Raw genomic sequence first — 23,227 nt, forward strand, 5'->3', positions numbered from 1 at the left:
AATCGGAGTGTATTAGATCAGGGGACACAGCGATCCCGAACATATTCGTCCAGTTCGAAAGACTTTGCACTGGCTACCGTTCAGCGGCAGCATCGAATTTAAAGTTGTCCGACACCGAATGGTCTACTCAATGTCCTAAGTACATGCACCCTGGCCATCACATTTTCCTCTCGTCCTCCTTTGTTTTCTTCTTCCCCTCCTTTTTGCCCTCTTCCTGCCTGCCAGACACTTTTCCTGTGTGGTCCCAATCTCGCCTTTTATCTCCCACTTGAAGTAATGATGACATCGATTGCATCACCACCGAAAAAAAAAAAAAAAAAAGAATATGCTGGATTAAGACAAGCTTTGATCGTCAGAAGTGCAAAAGTCTTTGCGTGAAAGAAAACAAAAGTAGCACGCCGACTCTGTGCAAGCTTTACAGTGCGTTTGGATGTGATCAGCTCATCGGCAAGCTTTGCAAAAGCCAGACAATGACATGATGACTTGAATTTGGAAGGTTGCACTGGGGATGCATCTAAAGCAGGCTGCATTGGGACTCTCGAGGACTGGACTTGGGCACCTCTGCCCCAAAGTCTCGCCTTCAAAGGAAAATAAGACTTCCTGAATGTTTCTGGGTAGGGCTTCTTGAGAATATTTTGGGAGTCTACTCATGATACTTCAGCTTCGCCAAACTCCCGTTGGGGGCTGTAATATGAAAAAAGTACATGAAATACTGTCTTGATCTTCACGAGAAATGAACAGTAGTACTTGTAAAAATACAGAAGGGGTATTGCAATTTCGGTAAGGTTTTGGGAAAAAGCTAAAACCCTGAACGTACAGGATACAATGATGTTATTTGGCCGAAGAATACTAAAAAGATAGAAAGGAAGCAATCATGACGCTTTAGGTGTGAATGAGGTCGCATTGGACAACAAAAAGCACATCGCAGCTTTGTGTCCTCTTTGATGGCTCTCCTTTGTCGCACCCCCCCCAGCCCCCAATATGGGTCTGAAAAAAAAAAAAATCTGCTTTAAACTTGTAAACACCACACCAAAAAACATCCACAGCGTTGAAGCCTGGATGATTGTTCCACATATGCTATTTGCTTCTCATGTCCAAATGTTGTCGCAAGGCCAGAGATTTATCAATTTGTCCCCTCGAGCACAGAAAGCCAGCGCGTGCACACGTACACAAGCGTGCAGCTACCATTGGCTTCCCAAAGCAGTGCCCCCCCCCCCCCGACCCTCCCAAACCCCAATCCCAACACTCCTGGCCTGCAGCTGCTTGCCAGCCTGTCAGTTCCCAGGCATCAATTGGCATCAGTGCACCCTGATGACACCTAGTGGTCATCTCCTGCACTGCATAGTGTAATAAGTTGGAACCCCCGTTTATCGCGGTGGATACGTTCCCGAGCCCCCAGTGTTGGATGAAAATCTGTGATAAAGACAACAAAATGCTCAACTAAAACGTATAATCTTGTTCAACTAAAGTCCACTCTCGCTTAATGCTAACATAATGTCAAATGTCATAGAGGGGCGAAAGAAAATAGCATCAGGTGCTATGGTGTTGATAAACTTTGAAAGAACTGCTACTTTCACACAAACGGAGCAACAACGTACATCGAGGATCTACACACAAGTTGCCAAAATGATCGCTTCAAAACCAAAACGCTAGACTTCCTGTGATGAGTCATCAAACTTTGCCTCCATGTGCTACCGTCTCATAACGACACGTGTTGTTTGAAATGTACGGCAGGTGGATAATTTCGAGCGTTTCATCATCTTTGCTTGTCTTCCTCGTTTCTTCATTTGGATTCAACGCAGGGATCCCACTGCGCCAGGTGCTGATGCTACACTGATGCAATACTTGATTCTATAGTGTTCACACGTGGGCATCACGATTGCATGCTCCGCAGGACTCCTCTAAATATACTTCCGACAGGGATGGGATGTTGTAAATTCGCAGCAATGTTGTAGAAGTCACCATTTAAAAATGTGCACATGCTTGCTAGTCATGATTATATTTACATGTTTGAATGCATTAATAATGCATAAGTAATAAAACCAGACTTTTGAAAAAACTTTGTGAGGCCAAAGAGCTTTAAGATACAGTTTTCACATGTAAATGTTGCTTAATCTTGACAATCAATCAATCAATCAATCGTTTTCATTTAAATGTAATTTAATTTGACATATTCACTTACAATTCGTTCATCAAAAAGCTTTCCATCATTTTCAAAAGTGCAATGATCATATTTTTAAATAAAGGTGATGACAATATAGAATATAATCAGCATATAACAAAAACAGAAAAAGATCATTCCTGATTAGTGCAGCAAAAATAACATTTGCAGGAAACGGCAGAATATTGACACAGAGAAAAGCCATTCGGGTGCTCAGCATTGATCCCAAAACCAAGAGATAAAGCTTAATTTCCCAATATAATGAATATATATATATATTTCAAATTAAGACACATTTTCGCGCAAGTGTGCAATGGGTCGTGAACATCACAGTACGGCACCTCCAAAATGAGGCGCAGACTTGATTGGAGTTCGCTGAAGAAAGACATTTCCCCAAGGCAACCGCGTTCACCAACGCGTGATGACGGCTCAACGGCAGAGGCTTCATCAGTCGCTTTTCTTCACTGACTTGTCTTTGGTTTGGAGGCGCCCGCTGACCCCATTGGGGTTATTCGTCGATGGCGCAGTAAGGGCGGCGTACGAGCGGAAGCCAGTGAAAAGCGTCTTGTGGAGCACCGATTCGATAGGGGCGAAGGGCGATGTTGCCGAACCCGTCAGCATCATCCTCGTCTGGACGATACATAACACGGTAAACCGCTGAGCCGCTTAATATAAGTGAAGAAATCAAATTTTTTAAAGATGAGATGATTTAGGCGTGACGTAAATAACTTGTAGGTCCCCTGGCGACTGGCCCAAAAGTTCATGGAATGTACAATGTATGTAATAACGCGTCATATTTGCTTCTCATTAGTGAAACGTAATTGGGACCAGCGTTAATATGAAGTGAAATAAATAAATAAATAAATAAATAAAATAAACAGCAGGACTGAAAGGAGATTGAATCTGATGCAACGCCTCGTTGAACATTTGTGATGGATCAGAGGTGAAAGGCGCTGTCGGGTTTGTCAGACAAGGGTCGGATGACGCAAGGCTATGAAAATGATGCAAAAGCCGCCGCCCTTAGGGTAACACAGAGCCAAAAACGCCAGATGAAGCGAATACGGTTACAAAGGTTATAGGGAACACGACCACTGCTATTTGGTGTTCCAATCATTTTGTCCCCAAGAAGCATGGGACGGGAACCTACAGTCCGTAGGCCATATATGGTCCAGCATGGCATTTTTTTTTTTTTTTTCGGGGGTTCCACTCAGCCACAGTACATGCAAAATTCTTGTCTGTGTACAGGAATGCCTTGTTTGGCTTTTATTTTAAAGCTGTTTAAAGTTGGAGACTGCATTGATTCAAAACATTAGTAGTTGGAGACTGCAAATTATGCAGTCTCCAACTACTAGTGTTTTGAATGAAAAATATGACAAATACTATGAACAAATTAGTGAACAGACAATTTCTCAATGGGCAGTTTTGCTACTGTGAGTCAAGCACGATTATTGCTGCGGCAATACGAGCGTTTTGGAGGTGTAAACAATGAATCGGAAGGGGACAGAAGTGCGTGATCGGATGTGAATTTAGGATGTCTTTTTCACCAAAACCAGAGGGAAAACACAGAAACTACCAAAGCATATCGAGAAGGACGCAGGCAGCAAGAAAAAGATTTGTCTTTCTCTTCTCCTGCTGTGCCATCAACCTTCCTGCAATACCGTAAGCTTTCCCGCGATATCGAAAATAATGACCGTCCCGTGAGATGAACGCGGTGATAAACCCAAAGAGTGACCTTTAGAAATCATTAAATCGCTCGTCGTGACTGACCTTGTTGACCACAGTGAATGTGGTGTAGATGAGCATCAGGTGGTGTGTGTGGAGAGGCAGGTAATGAGTCTGCTGCAGAGCGAACAGCACCGCTCCAATCAGCGTCACCTTGGTGGGGCTTTAATGTGCGCACAAACACACACAATAGATCTTTTAAGAATTTGGTTGACTGTGGATTAAGCGCGTTTTACAGCAATCACGACAAAACGGAAGTGCGTTAGATGGCAGAGGTAATTTTGATTGACTCCCAACTAGGTTTCTGCCTAAAGAAGCTTACCTAACATCAGCATTGGATAGTTTGTGGCGCTGCATACGCACTGTTACAACGCCAGAGGGCAGCATTACTTTGTTCAACGTGTTTTCCCCAAAACAAACATTTTTTTTTTTTTTTTTTTTTTTTTTTAATATTGAAATAAAAATCTGCAAATGTGTGAATTGAGAGTATGGGGTCCACTGTAATGGTCAATTTTCCTCAAGTAGTCCATTGTGGAAATTCAGCCAAAAGCGTATCCTATGATGAACCGACACTTGTTTGCACTCCACAAAAACTGAAAAGAGTTTTCCAAGACACTCACTAAGTCATCTTGAGAAGCTCGTTGGTTTCTGGTTTCCACACGCCGCGGACGAGCTGCTCAAAGTTTCTGATCAGACCGCCTCCGGCTCCTATTGGACACAAAAGTCAGGTGCGGTTCCATGTGATTGATTATCCCTCGTATTATAAAATGTTTCATGCCACTTCACAGTGATTAATCCTAACTGATGGTTATACGATGACTTTTTCGAGTACCTCTAGCCCAGCCGATGGCGATCATGACCAGCAGTCCGTCCTTGTATTTGCTGCGCGCCTGCGTGACGCCACCCAAGACTTTCCACGTGCGTGTCACTTCTTTCATTCCTGACAGAACTAAGCGCAAAGGGGGCAGGGCCGCGCAGCCGTACACCAGGTCCAGCGGGCAGTAGAACACCAGGTACCTGTGGGGACCCCCAAAGGAAACTCTCATCAGCACTGGTGGGAGTAGATGTTTTTTTCTAGCCGAGGGCGGTGTTGATTTTGAAACTCAAATTTGTTTGCACCTGTTTCACCTTTACACACACACACACACACACACACACACACACACACACACACACACACACACACGTCAATTCCAATGACGTTGGGACATTGTCTATACTTTCCAGAAACATGATCTTAAGTGCAATTCCAGGCCGAACCAACAGAGGGAGACAGTCCTCAAAATTGAAAGACTGAAGCCACTCCATTTATAACAGCTGCAATTCAGTAAGCGTTGTTAACATGTATGTCGTGCCTCTGGTGCCATTTGAATTTTTTTCCGTGGGCCTCAATTTATGAAAGGATATGCGTTTATTCTCACGTTGTGTGTATTTGTGACCTGATTGTTGTTTGTGTTAGTTTACCAGAGGAGAGAGGCGAGCAGGACGGCGGTGCCGTTGGAAAGCGGCGCTACGGGCGGTTCGGCCAGCATGATGCCGGAGAGCACGGCACCGCCGAAGCAGTACAGCATGGAGCTAAACCAGCAGGCCAGCGGGCTCGCGCGGGACACCTCCAGCGCTCCTGTAAGGTGAAGTAGCACGGAAAATATGAACGAGTCTCAAGCGAATAAACTCAGCGCACCGTACAGTATGGATAAGTGGATTAGGGGTCAAAGTCCTCTGCAAACAGCACTCAATGCTGTCTCCTGTTTCAAACACTAGATTTCTTTCATACAGTTTAAAACCATAGACACGCCATTAAACATGACATCTTGTGACTGTCGAAGACTGAATAACAACATTCACTGTAACATTGGCCTACTGTAATCAAAGACAGGAGCCACAATTTATCCCATCAGTAGCGGGATAGTAATGGCAAGTCAATGTGACAAACCTGATATACTGTGAATAAGATTTTTTTTTTTTCTTTTCCCTAAATTTAAGATATTAAGGCATTTTGAAGCTTATTGGCATCGGCCTTTTATAAAATTTGGACAGACCGAAAAGGGATCAATTTAAAAACGGGTTATTTTGGCACCGCATCATGGAATAAGTGGCGCGTAAAGTATTCTAAAAGCTCCGTTCAATAGTTGCCTAATAAACACCTTGCAGTTCGAACAAATATTTCCCGAACAGGGTGGAACTCAATGTCTGAACAATCCACCCGTAATTAAAATAATTTGAATACTTGAGCTCAAGTGAAAAAAAAAAAAAAAAGCCTGTACTAGCAACACTACTTGCAAGTTCTTCTTTGCAGTTGGCAATATTTTTTGGTTACTCCATAACATTTTGTACATCTCTGAGCCCGCTACTTTGCATGTTTATTTTATTTTATTTTTTTGGGTGGTTGAAAAACTCCTGCACTTGGTGAGACCATACAGTGCCAGTTCCACCTGTCTGGTGCACTTGGCTCGAACCTTTGGATAATCTGGATTAACCAGAGATTAAACACTGCAAGAGAACTGGTGATAAATTTGGAAGAACCAAACGGCCAGCCCATCCAAATCAAACAGTTAAGATTAATTTGAAGCACTGTCGTCTGTGTGTGTGTGTGTGCATGTATGTGGTATATAAGATTGAAATTAGGAATGCAAAAATCTGGATGAAAATTGTATCGCTTGTTGGTGTTTATAAACATTACTGTATCAACTGTGCTTTTTCTAAACTTTCTTTAAAAGTTTCTCTCAATTGAGCAAAATTGGCATCATTCGTTTCAGATGTTTGTGCTTCAAAAAGTGAGATTATATATTTTTTTTATAATTTGACAGAGGTTGCAGCGCAAACTTCATGTAGGTTCTGTAACCCGCTTCCCTCTCTGACGAACCGCTGCTATCTGGACTTTGCAACGTCTTTACCCCACCCTTCTGTCCCGCACTCAACATAGAAAGAAGCCTTATCTCCACTTTTTTCCCCAGCCTGAAGATATTTTTTACTATGTTGTCTTTTAAACTGCTCTTTCTCCTTCATCTGCATTTTGCTTCCTCTCAAATATATCCAATGTCCACAGAGTCATTGCAAAGTCAACTCCTGTGACGCCGCTTTGGCAGGAAACAAGGTAGCAAGCTAAATTGTCGCCGAGGGCCTTTATTTACTCAACAGCAAACAGTGTGTGTGTGTGTGTGTGTGTGTGTGTGTGTGTGTGTGTGTGTGTGTGTGTGTGTGTGTGTGGGAGGGGGGGGCTTCACACTTACTAATGGTATCTTTAAAATATATTTCATTAAAAGCAGAATGCCTTTTCTGAGTAATTTAAGATGAGCTCGTGATTATTTCAGCATACAGTCTTTTCCTTTTTGTGTCATTTTTGTCCAGTGGTGTGCCATGAGATTATTCTAACATAAAATATGTGCCTTGATTTATTAATAGTTGGGAAACTGCATTAGAGTGACGGCAACTATTTGAGGAAAGGTTTATCGGGCCCTCAGGAGTCCCCTCGGAGAATTTGGAGAGTGTGCATTGAAAACCAGTCAGGATTAAACACGGTGAAAGGAAGAGGAGGCGAGGAATGGCCGATGGCATTCCTTTCCTTTTTGGGAACAAAAAAAGTGGTCTTCTTGAATATTGACTTCCAAGTTTTATTGCAGCGTGAATGTAAGACACGGCAACATCAACTTTAGCGCGTCGTCACGAGTGCACCGAGATGGTCGTAGTGGGGTGTAAGGAACAAAGGGTGAAAAAGGTTACAGGCGCTCAGATGCTTTGCGAGGCAAGTTCCAAAATAGACCACGCTAACTTGACCACAATGGACTCCGTTTGAGTGCAGTTCAAGTCCACCTGTTCTTTGCCCCGTTATCACTTTGATATCATGTCGACGGATAGTCACATATTTGCATTTTGACACAGTTACGCACTCCCGATGCGTCTGGGCACTTCTTGTTGCCCTTCAGTCGCTCCATGCAAGTATGTGTCTCCAACAGAGCAACAGCAACTTGGATGATCAGAAATGTTTTGGAGAGATGGCGAACAAACATTTGATTTTACTCGATGGAATTAGACACATTTTTCAGGTAAATGAAAACTTTTTTGCTGTTACGATAAACGATACGTGGAAAGGATGCTTTTTTTCGTTTGTTTTTATCCACCAAAACATTTACAGCAGTTCTAAGTTTGTGCTGCGTTAAGACATTTAATAATATTTTTTTTTATTGTCAACAACACCAAACGTGCCACTTTTAATGCTGCATTCCGCCCTCACCCCCCAAAAAGGGCAAAAATCAGGCCCAAATTAAGTATTTTCTTCCACTTCCGTTTAAAGCCAGCAAAGGCCCAGTTATGCGACGTCTTTAAAAGAACATCTCAAGCGCTTATCCAGTAATGTGGGGTGTGTCACAAATCTGTGATTTCATTTCTATTTCACTGCGATTTAGCAAAATATTTATTTTCAGGGGGTGTAAATGCTGTGAAACAAGTCGTTTAGCAGAGCTGTGTGGTCTTTAAAAGTCTTGAAGAGTGCTTTAAAGTTGTCCTTAAACAAACATTGTTCAATCTTCTCATGCATCACTCATTGCACTTCATTATCATTTTTACAGCTACTTTCTCATGAGCCTGGAGGAGGAAATGTGTAACATTCCCACGAAAGTACTTTCCTTTTGACAACATTTGAAGAACACGCTTCAGGTATTTCAACAAGCGAATTAGGCAAATCAACTGATTGAATGTTCGTTTGTTGGTGAACGTTTGGGACCCTGTTAAGGGTTGAATAGCAAGCACACCTGAGCTTACCTGGCTGCTCCCTCAGAGCCATGACGGACACGACGTAGTGCGCCATGTCAAAGAAGGGAAACATTGACAAGTTGGCCAGTCCGTGTGACAGCACGTCCAAAGTATCCATCACTTGCCAATAAAGTTCGACAACTTATACTGTATGTATATTTTTTAAAGAAAAAAAGCCAAGGCACCAGTCCAACTCGAAGCATCTGATCGAGCGCCTTAGCTCGAACACAGATGTACTTCCGCCATGGCGGGAATACAAAAAAATAAGGCAAAGTTACTCTCAAGGCAGCAGTAAGTTTTAAGCATCGAGGTCGCCGTTGGTCACCAGGCAACAGGTCGGCTCTAAAGCCCCAGCGTTCATCCTCTGGCGGCAGCCGTTTGACAACGCCGTCATGGTCACATAGACGGAATTCCTGCTCCGTGTTCCGCCATAGTAGCGATGCTGCAGGAGGAGCTACAGCCGCGTTGTGATTGGCTCAAAGCAAAACGGTTGAGCCAATCATGTGCCGGGAAGTGGCACAGGACCGACCCCCGCCACGCAGTAGAGTTCACCGCTGTGTTTACGTGGATCAGCCCCGGACATTACTATTGATACAATGACTTTGACAACTTCCAAGCAATTTTTTGTGATTCAATAATGTAGTCTTTTTTTAATTTAGTAAATATTTTTTGTAAATAATAAATGTCTATTTATCCATTTTGGGGGGTTCCCCCTCATTAGGGTCGCAGATGAGATAAAGCTTATTCCAGTTAACAATAAAATCAAAGATCTCTATGACAACCGGGCCGTGTTTCGTAACACGTCCCAATCAAATTAGCCTATACAAAGAAAGAAAACATGTCCCAATCAAATTGCCTATACAAAGAAAGAAAACATGTCCCAATCAAATTACCTTTCCAAAGAAAGAAAGAAAGAAAGAACGAAATCATCCCTTTGTAAGCCCTGCACAACTCGATTCGACCAATGAATTAGTGTCGTTTTTCGTGTGTACACGTGATACTGGTACCTCGAGCGCCATTTAATTTAAAACTTTTGGGTCAGTTTCTAAATCAGGAAATTAAAGTAATTGACACATTCAAATATCATCTGAGCAGCAGAGAGCAATTCTTGGTGGTTGGATCACAAACTGGTCATTGGACAAATTGCTAGATTGTAGTATATTTACACCAAAATGTGCCAAAAATCACGAATAGTACACTGAACTATATAACATATACGGCGCATTTGTAATTATAAATATTATACGCCTAAGATAGCTTTTGAAATGGATTTGCTGGAAATGAAACGAAGAAAGTTATAACGTTACCAAATGGCCACTAGATAGCAGCAAACAACCATCAATCGATTCACGTTAACTGTTTTTCAAACTGTTATCTAAAGCTGAGTGCTAAAGCAGCTGAACAAGGCCTCTGGCTAAAACATGCTGTCTCAAATTGATTGATTTTGTCAGCTTCTTTCCAGGACAGGACCAGAACCCACAAAATGCCCCCGCCCCCCCAACAAAAGCAAAAGAGCTTTCTGTGTAAATAAGTCAAATGAGAGCCCTCATGCTACCATTACATCTATTTGTAAGTGTGTGGTTGTTTGAAAATTAATTGAGTGACGTATTTATTGTCAAACAAATTTTTTCATATAATTTTTTTTCTTATTTGCGCTTGCTCAAGTAAATACCCCATGGCATTATGGGAAAAAATATTACGTTTGTAGCATTAGCCTACACGTAGGTTTGAATGTATTTGCCAGTCAAATAATTTTACTCCACATTGGCAGTTCCACGCTTCTGCACAAAATACTGTCCTGTGATTCATCGACTTATTGATGAAGCTTGTGTTTTAGTGCACACATCTTGGACTGGCGCGTCACATCAAATGCACATGGAAGCTCAGTGCGGTGAGTCAGCTTGCCGTTTTCGGCCTCAGGGACACGACATACAGTATATGTGGGACATGGGCCGCCGCCGGGTCTGGCCAGAATAAACTGGCACCCCCTGACTACACACACCCACACCCACACAAATGCACGCTTACACTACATCTACAAACAAGCATCATCAAGCATGTGCTGTCCTGCCACACACTCTGAGGCACGTCAATAATCGTGTTATATACGCATAATTTTGGGCCCTAGTTACGTCCTTAACCAAATAATAACCTAACAACATACACTCTTTCCACAGTTTGATATCATGCTGGCGGGGACAACCATCAATTTGGACTGAGTAATTACAAGAAGGGAGGATTCTTGACTGTGCCATGAGTCACATTTCTGTATATGGACAACAGGTGGGGCAGCAACCTCTTAGGTGTGGGCTACACAATAGGACAAATGTGTTCAATGCAAAGCTTGCAACCACATATTTTAAATAATACAAAAATTTTGAGTCATAAACATGATGCAATAACATTATCTGTTTTGCTTTAATTTAATGTAATTTTTAATAATATAATTAGGTTTGTGTGAGAAACAAGTTTTAAAAAATTGCATTCAATGTGTATTTTAAATAACCATTCAATGAACTAAAAACTAATATCCACATAATTATGATCTAAATAACTGGCATTGGACCTTGATACACAAAAAAACAAACCCCCAAAAAAAAAAAAAAACACGCTTTGCCAGTGGGGATACAGAGGGCGTTTGTGTGCCAGAATTCCAAATGGTTTTGCACTTGAGAGGAGGCAAATTTTGCCATCATGCTGGAGACAGACGTCGCTATTAATCAAGGCTGACTTGAGCACTTGTCGTGCTGAGGAGGAATGCTGTTCTTGACTCTCTTCGCCTTTGAGCATAATTGCTACTGATTGGCGCCCCTTTCTGTGTGTACTCACTGATGGGGAAAGACCCACACGCACACGCACGCACACAAACACGGATGTCTCCTAGTGGAAAACAAGGCCCCGTGCATTCAAAACACTCATTATTTGCTCTGGTACCTGTGGATGAGGAGTCTTGTTTATTTGGCTTGTCTCTTTAAGAAGACATTCCACAGTGCTTTTTTTTCTCCTCCTCTTCTTTTTGTTCCCACACTGATGCTGCGGATAAACTCGCCGGGGGAGGGGGGGGGGGCAATGACCTTCGGGGTTTTGGGCAGATAAATTGGTGTGGGGGAAAAAAAAAAAGTCTTGTTTATTTGGCTTGTCTCTTTAAGAAGACATTCCACAGTGCTTTTTTTTCTCCTCCTCTTCTTTTTGTTCCCACACTGATGCTGCGGATAAACTCGCCGGGGGAGGGGGGGGGGGCAATGACCTTCGGGATTTTGGGCAGATAAATTGGTGTGTGGAAAAAAAAAAATTCCCGACACAATGCATAACAGACATTCCTAAGATACATGTCAGTGCATGTTTGAGGAGAGTAATCCGCACATTTGCGCGCGCGCACACACACGCACTAGTTAATTTGGTAACATGTGGGTGTGCATGAGGGTTTTTAACAATGCTTTCAGTTGAGACACTGTTTACATAAAGCCGCTCCCAACTGAAATCGACATTTTGGTCTTTTGCTCTCAGTTTACAATCGGCAAACACGACAAAACGTGTGTGTCCAAATGGAAGTTTTTCTAATGTGACTCTGTCATTAAAACAAACTGAATTTGTTGTTGTTTTCAAATTGCACCTGTTGCAATTTTAAAACTGCATTCTATTACAAAAAAATGCATTCTTTTACATTGCGATTCAAATTTGATTCACTGCCCAGTAATTTGGGGCCTTTAAAGTTTATTTATAACGTGACATTTTCACATAGGGGCCAAGCACGAACGGTGATAGGTTTGACAAATATACCGGGAACCTAAAAAAAACTACGGAACATCATCCCTGTTTTCACAAGGTCGTTGTCATGTAAACAAACCCCTCAGTCAACCTCTAAACATGGATGCTACATAGATAGCAGGTATAGAAAAGAGGGCAGCAACCCATAGGGGCTTGATCTGGCTATCAATAGCGCGGACGTAGCAAGGAGAAAGTTGTGGGGGGCCGGATGTGAGAGGGTGTTTAAAATAGATTTTATCGGTCCGCCTCCTGTTGCCAGAAAAGAGGCCTGATAAAAGACAACAATTGACAGTGTCTATTCAGGCCTCCAAGGACTCCTTGATCAGACACCTCATCAATGCGGGAATCAATTTGATGTTGGCCGAGACCCATTCATTTATTGACGCCATCGTGTTTGTAATTGCCTATATTCATAGTTTCAACCATAAACATACAATAAACTATGACCCTAAAAGACTTCAAATAAAATTTCAAATTCCTCTTACATTACCATTAAGAGTAAATTGATTTTCCCCCAAAATGCACATGTACATACAACTTCATATCTGGATTAATTGCATTTAGGTGTACGTGCAGGTTAATGTGCGAAAATGCTTTGACCCATTTCTGTTTCCTGAAGTTGCTGTCCCACCAGAAAACAGGCCTCATTGTTCTCTACAATGCTTCCTAAGAATTTCTGTGAAAAGCTTGAATACTCACTGCCAAGATACAGCGATAAGAGAGTTTGGGAGTGTCTGCAGGAAGAGAAAGGAGTGGGTGGGGGGGCGTGGAAGGGGACGGTGCAGAATGCTGAATCAGCTCCCACCGCACGATCTATTCCAGATTGTCCCAGAGGGAATGGTTTTGCTCTCAAGGCTCTACACTCTTCATAACGCTGATGGGGGCAGGGGGCACCAAACGACAGGGGGCTCGAGTTACCAGGGTGGGGCCGCATGACTGTCACAAATGAAACCGTGAAAAACACAGCCCCTCCAAAAAAAAAAAAAATTAACACACTTCATGTCAAAGTCAGACGTGAAATGCGGAATCACAATTAGACTCATATTAATATAAATAACATGATAAATAATATCGCAAAAAAATTCTAATATGATCAAAACAAAACACAAAAAAATGACGTGGGTATCCCCGAAACCTTATGAGTAATGTTACTGCATACAAACAAATGTAACCATTGCTCTGTATCGTGTAAAAATACCCATCCATGGAACTGAATGTACATATTTCCAAATCAGCAAAACTGATCAAACTCGACGCCTCTGGCATTTCCGCCCTGTCAGCCCGTGCCAAAACAATGGGGAGCTCCGCATTGGAAGGTCGAGGCTTTCACACGTATGACAGAGTGATACTGGCATGACTCAGAAGAGCCTTTCTTGTTTGCCTGCAGGAAGGAAGCACATGAATGCCAGGAAATGAGGTTCACTTAAAGAAACCAACGGCTGAAGGGGGCTTGAAAATCCATGTAAGGCTAATATACACTCACTTGCCAAAACATTAAGTCCACTTGCAAATTCCACGGCTTATACTTGAGAATTTGCCCAAATGGGCTCCAACATGAAGCGGGTATCCTTGACACTTTTTTTTTTTGTGCCGAAACTATTTACTGTCAGGTGAACAGAACTTTGCGTCAAAAAATCATTTTCAGGACTGGGCATGAAAAAAAGACGTTGCAAGGCCTTATATGTCGCCGCTCGTGACTTGATGGTATTTTCTTGCCCGTTCTTCCCACAGATAAAAACAGTGGGCTTCAAGGTTCGCTATAATAAAAACACTGGAATTCCACTGTGAGGGAATACTGCCTGCTTTTTTTCCCATGCATGCGCCCAAGATAAGCCTCCAAAATTAGTATTCTGTCTCCCCTCCGGCATGCATTCATCTACACCACAATCACACAATCATTTCTAAACCCTCCCCGGCTCAGTCTATCTATCTCCTTTTCCATCTACTTTGTCCTTCATTGCTCTTCCGCATGCTTCTGCATATACTTTCTCTCCTCCACCTTATCTCGGCATTGGAAACAAACAAATTCAAGGTTTTCTGCTTCTTTGTTGTGCTGCGTTTTCCTTTGACAAAGTGGAGCAACAAAACCGGACAAAAAGGACTCGGTATCAGAGTTGTGGACCTGCTATTGAAAACTATGCATACATGTTGGTAGCCAATGACAATGTGTGCTCCAGTTATTTATGTACGTTTGTGTTTAGGGAACAAAAGGCAAATAAATACGCGGTAATGCCAAATTATTAGTTTTTTGTTGTTGTTGTCGTTTTAATTTACAACACAACTCAGAGATCATTAAAGACAACAAACAAAAAGCCAGACATTATTAATCAAATTGATGCTAGCAGACAGGTGGGAGGATTCTAAAGCCAGCTGGGTCTGTCGTAGCCGCTCTGACGCGCTACCTCCCCAGGTGTTACTTCTCTCGGAGAGGCATGACCGGTGTTGCATTCTTGCCGCATTTGCGTATCTGTCTGCAGGGCAACGCAACACTTTCAAGTCAAGTTTCGGTGCCGGCGTGTGCGTGTTGTGCGTCGCTTTCGTTGAGGTGGGCTCGTCATGGCAGGCCTCTGGGTGCTTGACATCAAAGGAAAATGCTCTCACGTGTGAATACTTTTCATATTAAAAACCTGACTCACTAGAGGAAATGTATCGTGTCCTTTCTCTGCTTTTAATACACGATTAGATGAATATACTTTGCAGACATGGCTTACATTGATTGATCCCCTTTAGAGTATGAGCGCGAGCTTGTTAAAATGTGTCAATGCACTATAGAAAACATGCCAACATGACTTCTGATTTATTGTGTGAAGAACAAAGATATGTACCATATTTAGCGCCACCAAGATGCTAAGCTACATTAGTTTTACTCATACTTCACTTCAGATGAGTCACAGATACATTGACTGCATGCCAAAAGGCTAATGGACGGAAACGTGCTACAATCCCTCAAAGAGTTTTAAAGACCGAGGCAGGGTCAAGTTTGGCTCGATTTCAAGAACTTTGACAGCCATACACTAATTTTCTGGAAACAATACGACCGAATAAAAGTGTAAAGTAAATTGCAAGTATTTTGGCTGACCGGACTGTGTATGCGGTCTATATGTCACAGGTTGCCCACCCATTGCTTTAGAACAATGAAGGGAGTGTGCTAGAGTGGCGTAAAAGGCGGGTATGGCGTATGTTCTGAAGCCGACCTCTGAACACACCTGCTGGTATCTGGCAGACAGGAAGCAGTGCACTTGTGGCTCTGGTTTCACTTCCTCTGACAGCTAAAACGCAGGAAGTGAATGCCGATAAGACCTCCGATTACGATGGGCTAAAATACCAAGACGGTGTACCTACAGTATCGAGACCGACTTGGAAAAAATGTTTGCAAATGTCACAAAGAGTTTCAAAGGAGGAGACCACAATATGTCATCATTTCCACATGTCTTATTGGGCAAGACAGATCATGTGACCTGGACATGGGATGATGAAGGATGTCCTGCTGACAATCACACTTCCTGCAGGGGAATCAAGTGAAAGGTTAGCATGCCTCCGTATTTTTGGCATTCGGGAAGCTGAATCATGTGCGTTGGTTGAGAGTCAGCAATTTATTTGGCAATTCAGACGTTTTTTGCCAATTTTCTACCTTGCCAGTTTTCAAGTAAAAGCAAAATATGTAGCCTACCTTTCTGAGTACAAGATCACGATGTAAATTATAAAAAGGAAAAACCGCTTAAAATACCACTAAATATTTTTCGAAACAACGTCACACATTTAAAAGAATGCTACAACTTAAAAAAAAAACATTTCATCAAGATGTTAATTGCAATATCTGATCAAGAAAAATGCACAAAAAAATACGTTTAACATATTTCTTTGAAATCAAGCTGAGGATCTAATGACTAATCATGTGGCCATTTATCCATCTTTGCCCAATTTTTTTCTCTTTCACACAAACGTCCCCCACTCTTTACTCATTGCCCCCCTACCCGGTTTGGACAGGAATGCTTGTTTGGGCCTTACTGGAAGTGCACAAAAGGCTTTTGTGTTGCTGACAAACTGCGCCTGAGCATAAGGGAAAAGATTAACCATGCATATATTATACCAGCACGACGACTACCATTAATATTACACAATAAGAGAAAGCAAGCCATGGTGATTCACGCACAGTTTGAGTCCTTATAATGCAATTGTGGGAGACGACTTCACTCGCATGAGATTTCTGTGGTTTGTTCAGAGTTGAGGGGGAATTGCACCGTTAGCCTCGGATTTGTCATCGGAAATGGAGAAAACGTAAGAGTGAAAGGTGCAGAGGAAGCATAGTTGAGGAGATGGGAGGTGCGCTGGATGGTGAGGGGTGGTCTACACTAAGAATCCCCCCCACCCCTCCTTTTATTGAAACAAAGAAGAGGAAAAGAGAGAAAAGTGTGAGAAGTGAGCATGTCTGATGTGGACAGACAAAAGCTCCATTTTGCCGCCATGCTGAAGGAACACTTTATAACTGTACAGTCGTTGAAGACAAAAATGTATAATTACATTTGTTTTGATTCATCCATCTCGCTGAATCACCTGATTTTGTGATTTCAAACCCTATGCTATGAAACCACACACCAATATTTGACATTTCAATATTTGCGTATTTTACGTCATCTAGTTATAATTCGACTTTAACGTGATGAAGTGACATGAAAGTAGATAGCGATCATTTTCTTTCTTCTCTTCCATTCAATGTGTCCCATTGAAGTGACTTGACATTGCGGTTGTATCGGGCAAATAAAAGCGCGCACTCCCACACGCGAGAAGAAAGTGCAGACGTGTGCTCGCAGGCACGCAAACACAAACAGATGCTAGCATGCATGCCAGACGTTGTTTGATGATCATGCTCCCCATCTGCAGTGTGAAACTGCATAATTTAACGGCAGGGAGACACAAAACCCACAAGAGTGTGTAACATATAAATAAATATATACACAGGATATATATTTTACCTACATGCCTACGTACAGTACAGATTACACATGCACCCAAGCAGCTGTAGAATCTCTCAGCCACAGTGTTAACTTCAAATCACCAATCGAAAAGCAATTACCACGGCAGGACATGCGAGATTACACAATGCGCACATGTCAGAGAAGGCTCCATCACCGCATGTTTTGCTGACTTTCCGTCAATGAAAATGCGTGTTAAGGGTCATGAAAACACACAGCAAGACACAGGTTCATTTCCCTCCCTCTGGGATTTATGTCTCATTTATAGGGGGAGATGGGCCATTACCGATATTTTTTTTTTCTTCTCTTTCTTCTTCCCTGGGCCGAGGAGGGAAAAAGGTTGTAACCTGGAAGATCGGATGTTTCGTCATATTTTCCACTTCCCGGTGCATTCCGCGAATGGTTATCGTGCCCATCTGTAAGTTTGTGACTATTTCACCATCGTGCAATTTTCCAAATGAAAGATCCATGCTCTAAAATTCTTTATATAGAAATCCTGAGACGAAAAAAATATATTTATTGGCCACGCAATGGGAACTGACATTTTTATACGCATAACCCAAAATACATTTCAGATTTTATAAAATGGGTCGTTTTTTTTTAAAGCTACCGTGAGCAACTTTTATGAGACAGGGCCATGACTTTTGCTCACAAAAAAGGTCCCTCGAGCAAGGTTCAAATGAAAGGCTTATGAGCACCAATTGGAAAGCCTTGTGAGATGATACAGGCTTACAGTTCAAGAGAAAGGCCAATGACTGTTTCTCCTGGGGAAAAAAGGCACATAAACAAAGCCTGTGGGCCAGAATTTGGTGAAAGACATATAAAACAGGCCCATGAGCCACATTCATGAGGAAGGCCCATGAATATTGCCCACAAAAGTCCCCCTTGAGCAAAGTCCAAAAGAAAAGCCCACACTTGCATACAGTTCATATAGCATATTAATGGGGGGCTATTACCTCCCAAAACCGTTACATTTTCCCAATGGAGTATGTCACCAATTCCAGTAACTAAGAATGCATACAGTCATGGTTGACCAGGGCTGCTAATTCGTGAAGAGGGGCTCCCACCCGAGCCCACCCCTTCTCTTTTTGAGTGTGAGGACAAAGGTTCCAGTGTCGAAAACATTTGAATGAATGAAACCCCAAACTGACCATTTTTCTACCAGAGCTCTCGAGTGAGAAAAAAAGCTGCACCTGTGACTCCTCTGTCAACACACGACAAACCACACCAAGAACCAGACTGGAATTTCTGGTTAAAACCCCTCCGCAACCCCCCCGCTCCCTACCTAAACAGGTGCTTGTTAGAATAACAAACTTCTTGGTCAAGACAGCGAATAACAAACTTTTTGGTCAAGACAGCGGAAAACCCGAAAAACACTGATGAAGATCTCTTCTAGTCCACTCGCTGACATCCTTTCTATTTTTTATACAAGCAACTGTCCCGCTCCGTTTGAGATGAATAAACAACGAATCAAACAGATATCTTGACAAAGATGATGGTACTAAAAGAAGAGGTTGTGGCTTTTCCAAAAACTCTGTCTCTTTTAAATGTATTTCAATGTGGTTGAAGGTTAAATGATGATGCTGAGTGCTAGCATGTAGCTAGCCACTACCATTAACTTGTTCACTCGCAGACATATTTTAATATCTTTTCAAACTATACACATTCAATCCTAGGTACAAAACACACACACACACACACACACACACACACACACACACACACACACACACACACACACACACACACACACACACCCTATAAGTAAGACAGATAAGCAAAGCTAATTAGATGATAGCGTGTTGAAAAATGTCAGTTATGCAGATTTTGTTTTTGTGATAATTGGAGGAGTTATATAACAGACAGAGGAATAATAATAATACTTTTGAACTTCATTGTGGTAATAAAATCTGGCGACCTTGGAGAGAATTCTCGAACCTCACACATGGCAGACTTTAGCGAGACCTAAGACAATCTGCTGTTAGCATAGAGATGGGAAGCAATTTCATTCCAACGATGTTGATTAATTGTCATCATTAGTGGTCGCCGATTATTGCCATGATATGAAAAGTATTTAAGTTCAATTTCATCCCTCATCTCCTCTCTCAACATACAGAATAGTTTATCACGCTATTTTAATTTAGCATTATAACATTTGGCCTCCATTTTGTGCCTAAGAATAAATTCATTTACTCGGTAATGTAATCTGGGCAGACGGACAAGTGAGGCGAGTTAACATTTCTCCCACAATCCCATGGGGCAAACTCTCACTCGTGTGACTGATCACAGTCAACAGTGCATCTCTCCTTCCACCTACTTCACTCGCCATGATTTAACAAAACAGACAAAGAAACAAAACCAAAAAAAGAAAAACCACTTGTGGTTTAATGTGTGTGTGTGTGTGTGTGTGTGTGTGTGTGTGTGTGTGTGTGTGTGTGTGTGTGTGTGTGTGTGTGTGTGTGTGTGTTGGACCATCAGTGTCATAATGGCTCTAAGAGCCAGATGTGTCCCTGTTACATTATAAATGACATAGATTTTGACATCTTAGTGGCTCAGTGTTAATTCACAAAGCAAACATAAAACAAAGACTTGAAAGGAGCCACAAAATCAAGAAAGTTCCAGTCATGCAGGGTCAAATCATGACGTGAATGAACTCCCAGCAGTCTGTCTGAGGTTTGACAAATACGAGAAAATCCTTGCATCAGAGAAAAAAAGCCACAAATTCACGCAATGTCGTATCATGAAGCGCATGATGTCCCATGTGTATGTCTGAGGTTAAGCAATAACTAACCAGTCCTTACGTAAGACAAAATGAAACCTAATGACAAATGAGCCACAAAAGTCAGGAGAGTTGCAGTAATGCAGTGTTGAATCATAAGGTGCATGACTTCCCAGTTGCCCACATCACATGCGTGGCCGACTGCATCATCCGCAAGAGGAGAGCTTGCAGTTTACTGGTATAAATCCTCATTGTTTTTTGTTGTTGTTGTTGTTTTTTTCCCACTTCCACCCATCCTGATTTTATATCCATGCACACAGTTTGACCCCGCTTTGCCCTCGGCACGGAAATACGTCCCAATGACTTGAAGTAAGTAACAAAGTCAGAAAAATTGCAGAAAGGCAGTGAATTGTATCATAAACAGACTCAGCAGTATGCATGATGTTGGACGGCAAATGTTAACCGGTGCACAACCCCGATTTCTTGCAATTAAAAAGTAATAACGACCAGAAAGTACACACTCGTCCGCGTCATTAAAGCTGTTCTATGAAATATATCTCTGAAATAAATACCTGTATTTCAAGCAGGTCATGGATGATGTAGATGATTGCAATGCCAATAGTGAGAGTCATTAAAGCGGCGGCGATGTATGAATGCGAGATGAGGGTGATTTGAATACAGATGAGGTGCATGTAGAGCAGGACCAGGCACAACGCTGGCTGGGAATACAAGATGGGAAAGACAAAAAAGCCTCATTAAGAGTCTGCTCGGGTGTACGTCGGCAACATGTTTTGTGTTGGCTTTGATGCCGCCTCACAGATCCAAATGCAAAGCCAACAACAGCACGCCCAGCACCCTACTTTTCTTCTGACATATTCCATCATTTTGGATTTTGTAGGCTCTTTTCTACCTTTGTGCTCTCAACACTTGGGTTAACTCGCATGGTAGCATACAACTTTGACGAACCGGTGTGGAATTTCAAGGTTAAGTGGTCAACTTGCAGACATGCGGACAACATGGCAAATGTTTGAGTATAGAGAACAGATCTTGACTTTCGGAAAAAAAAAAAAACAGGAGTGAAAACACTTTCGTTTGGTCTTTTTTTGTGTGTGTGTTTGCCTGGGGGAAAAAAAAAGATATCCTTTCAGTTGCAGCAGAAAGGTATGATTTGCTTGTTCAGGGTGGAGGAAGCTTTCTGTTAATTATTCATCGAAGACTTTTTCAGAATGAAGTAGAATCAGAATGCAAAACCGGGACGCCGGGCTTACAATAGCATAGGAATAAATCCGGTATGCAACGCTGCACAATAGAAGTTTTTTTTGTTTTAATGTGGGAAACATGGAAATGGTTAAACCATTACTGGCAATTTTTGAATTTTAAGATGAAATATCAACTTTTGCTTCCATAATTTTCATTCAACAGCTAAAACTACAAATGCCAGTAGCTGTTACTTAAATAAACGCTTTAAAGTCGACCAACACTTTTTCAGAATACACTTGTTTGACATTTCATCATTTTAATGGAAAACATCTTTTTTTTTTTTTTTTAAAGATTGCTATGAAAATGTTTTTGATCTCATAATTAAAAAAAAAACACTAAAAAGCACCAATTTTCAAATTACAAATAAAAAAAAATATTTTGTCAATAGTGTTTGTTTGCGTTTTCATGCTGTAGAATTCTGTTATCCGTTTCTATCCAATTTCAGTTAAACATGCTCTTCTAAAAATCGGACCGGTAGACTCCAATTCTCCATTGTCTTGTTACCCGAAGGCAAGACAGACGCTGTCTGTGTTAGCAAGTGGGAGCCAGTACCACTGAGCCCATTAACATAGTTTTGCACTCTGTTGCCGCTCCAAACAGTCAAGGTGAAGTGTTTATGAAGTTCACTTTATCGTAAGTTGACCTACGTGAGGTCATCTGAGGGCTGTGGAGAAGGTAAAAAAACAAGTCGGGTGGGGGTAGGGTGGGGTGACGAAGAGTGTCTGGGAAACAAGTGTGATTCACACACTGCTGCTTCTTATGCGTTCTATACAGCCTCGGGCGGCACATGTGAGGGGGGCTTTGTCTGGGATCCTCTGATACCCCCCTCCCTCCCTCCTTCGTAATTGAACAACTGACTGTATCCGCTTGCAGGACTAATTAAGGCAGCTATTGTTCATTTTGGCTTCACACGACGATATCTTGGTTTCATCGTCTAAAATCCACACAGGTGGACGCATGCACACTCCGCACTCGTGTTCACGCTGTTTAACTTGCAGAAGCAAGTCGTTATTATCCGCCCAAGAGCCGACGAGAGCCTTTGAACCTGTGGCTATAGCGGAAGTGAAAGCCCAAGGTCACCGCACTCATCTCGACTTCTGCTTTCCATAAATCCTTGTAGTCGTGCTTCATGAGTAAATCTCAACCATTGAATCATTATTTACTGTATTATGTTTTAGTTCCATCGTTTTGTGTTAAATACAAACAAGACACTGACTGACACCCCCCGCCGCCGTTGCTACGATAGCTGAGACCTGGTGTGACCCGGACATCTGAAGGCTGCTAATGCAGCTGGCAGATGGCCGCCAGCGTGTGCGTGCATGTGTGAACACTCGTGTTTGTGTTTATGTGGGTCAAGTAGCCGGGCAGAGCAGCAAGTGGCTGGTCGGACCAACGGCTCGATGAGGGCATTGCCCCCCCCCCCCAAAAAAGCAGCCAATCACAACATGGGCAGCTGGTCACAGTCTCCACATAATTTGCTCACCTTTGCCTTCACTGGAAGAACACATCGAGTACTTGGAAGTACATTTTGCATTTGCCTTTCACACAGAACCCGGCAAAGGTGGAACATTGCCGCAGTTGTGTGCACTTTTCGTAAACGTTCATAGCGCTCTCGTGGTTTTATTGCCGGTGAACTTTGTAAAAGAAGCTTTACAATGAAGCGTCATTCCACCTCAGATCCGGGTCTGATACGAGCCCAGAAAGTTTTCAATTGCCACCTCGACACGGTTGCGCCATTCTGCGTCATTAAAGACAGAACAGCAGCAAGGACAAAGCAGGGAAAAAAAAGCCATCCTTTCCAAGCAGTGTCAAAGGGGCTTGGCATACCTGCCTCGATAACGGCTCGACCTCTACCTTGGAAGGCGAAAAATGACC

The 23,227-nt window shown here is 42.3% G+C and overlaps 1 protein-coding gene across 4 annotated transcripts in view; it reads right to left on the reverse strand.

Moving 5' to 3' along the window:
- Positions 1-2,233: 2,233 nt before the first annotated feature.
- The window catches only part of tmem38b (transmembrane protein 38B), a 39,430-nt gene continuing 18,436 nt past the window's right edge, over positions 2,234-23,227 (reverse strand). The window contains exons 1-6 of one of the 4 annotated variants that reach the window (XM_019890541.1): positions 20,665-20,801; positions 5,348-5,504; positions 4,716-4,900; positions 4,504-4,591; positions 3,929-4,046; positions 2,234-2,818 (exon numbers count right to left, since the gene is read on the reverse strand). In XM_019890541.1, coding sequence (XP_019746100.1) covers positions 2,609-2,818; positions 3,929-4,046; positions 4,504-4,591; positions 4,716-4,900; positions 5,348-5,454 — 708 coding nt within the window. In that variant the 5' untranslated portion in view covers positions 5,455-5,504; positions 20,665-20,801 and the 3' untranslated portion in view covers positions 2,234-2,608. Of the gene's footprint in view, positions 2,819-3,928; positions 4,047-4,503; positions 4,592-4,715; positions 4,901-5,347; positions 5,505-8,641; positions 9,094-20,664; positions 20,802-23,227 lie in introns of those variants that run through there. The other 3 variants (XM_019890514.1, XM_019890524.1, XM_019890533.1) reach the window with 3 other exon arrangements.

Source organism: Hippocampus comes, unplaced genomic scaffold (assembly GCF_001891065.2).
Source record: "Hippocampus comes isolate QL1 unplaced genomic scaffold, H_comes_QL1_v1.1 scaffold241, whole genome shotgun sequence".
In the NCBI taxonomy this organism is placed as follows: Eukaryota; Metazoa; Chordata; class Actinopteri; order Syngnathiformes; family Syngnathidae; genus Hippocampus; species Hippocampus comes.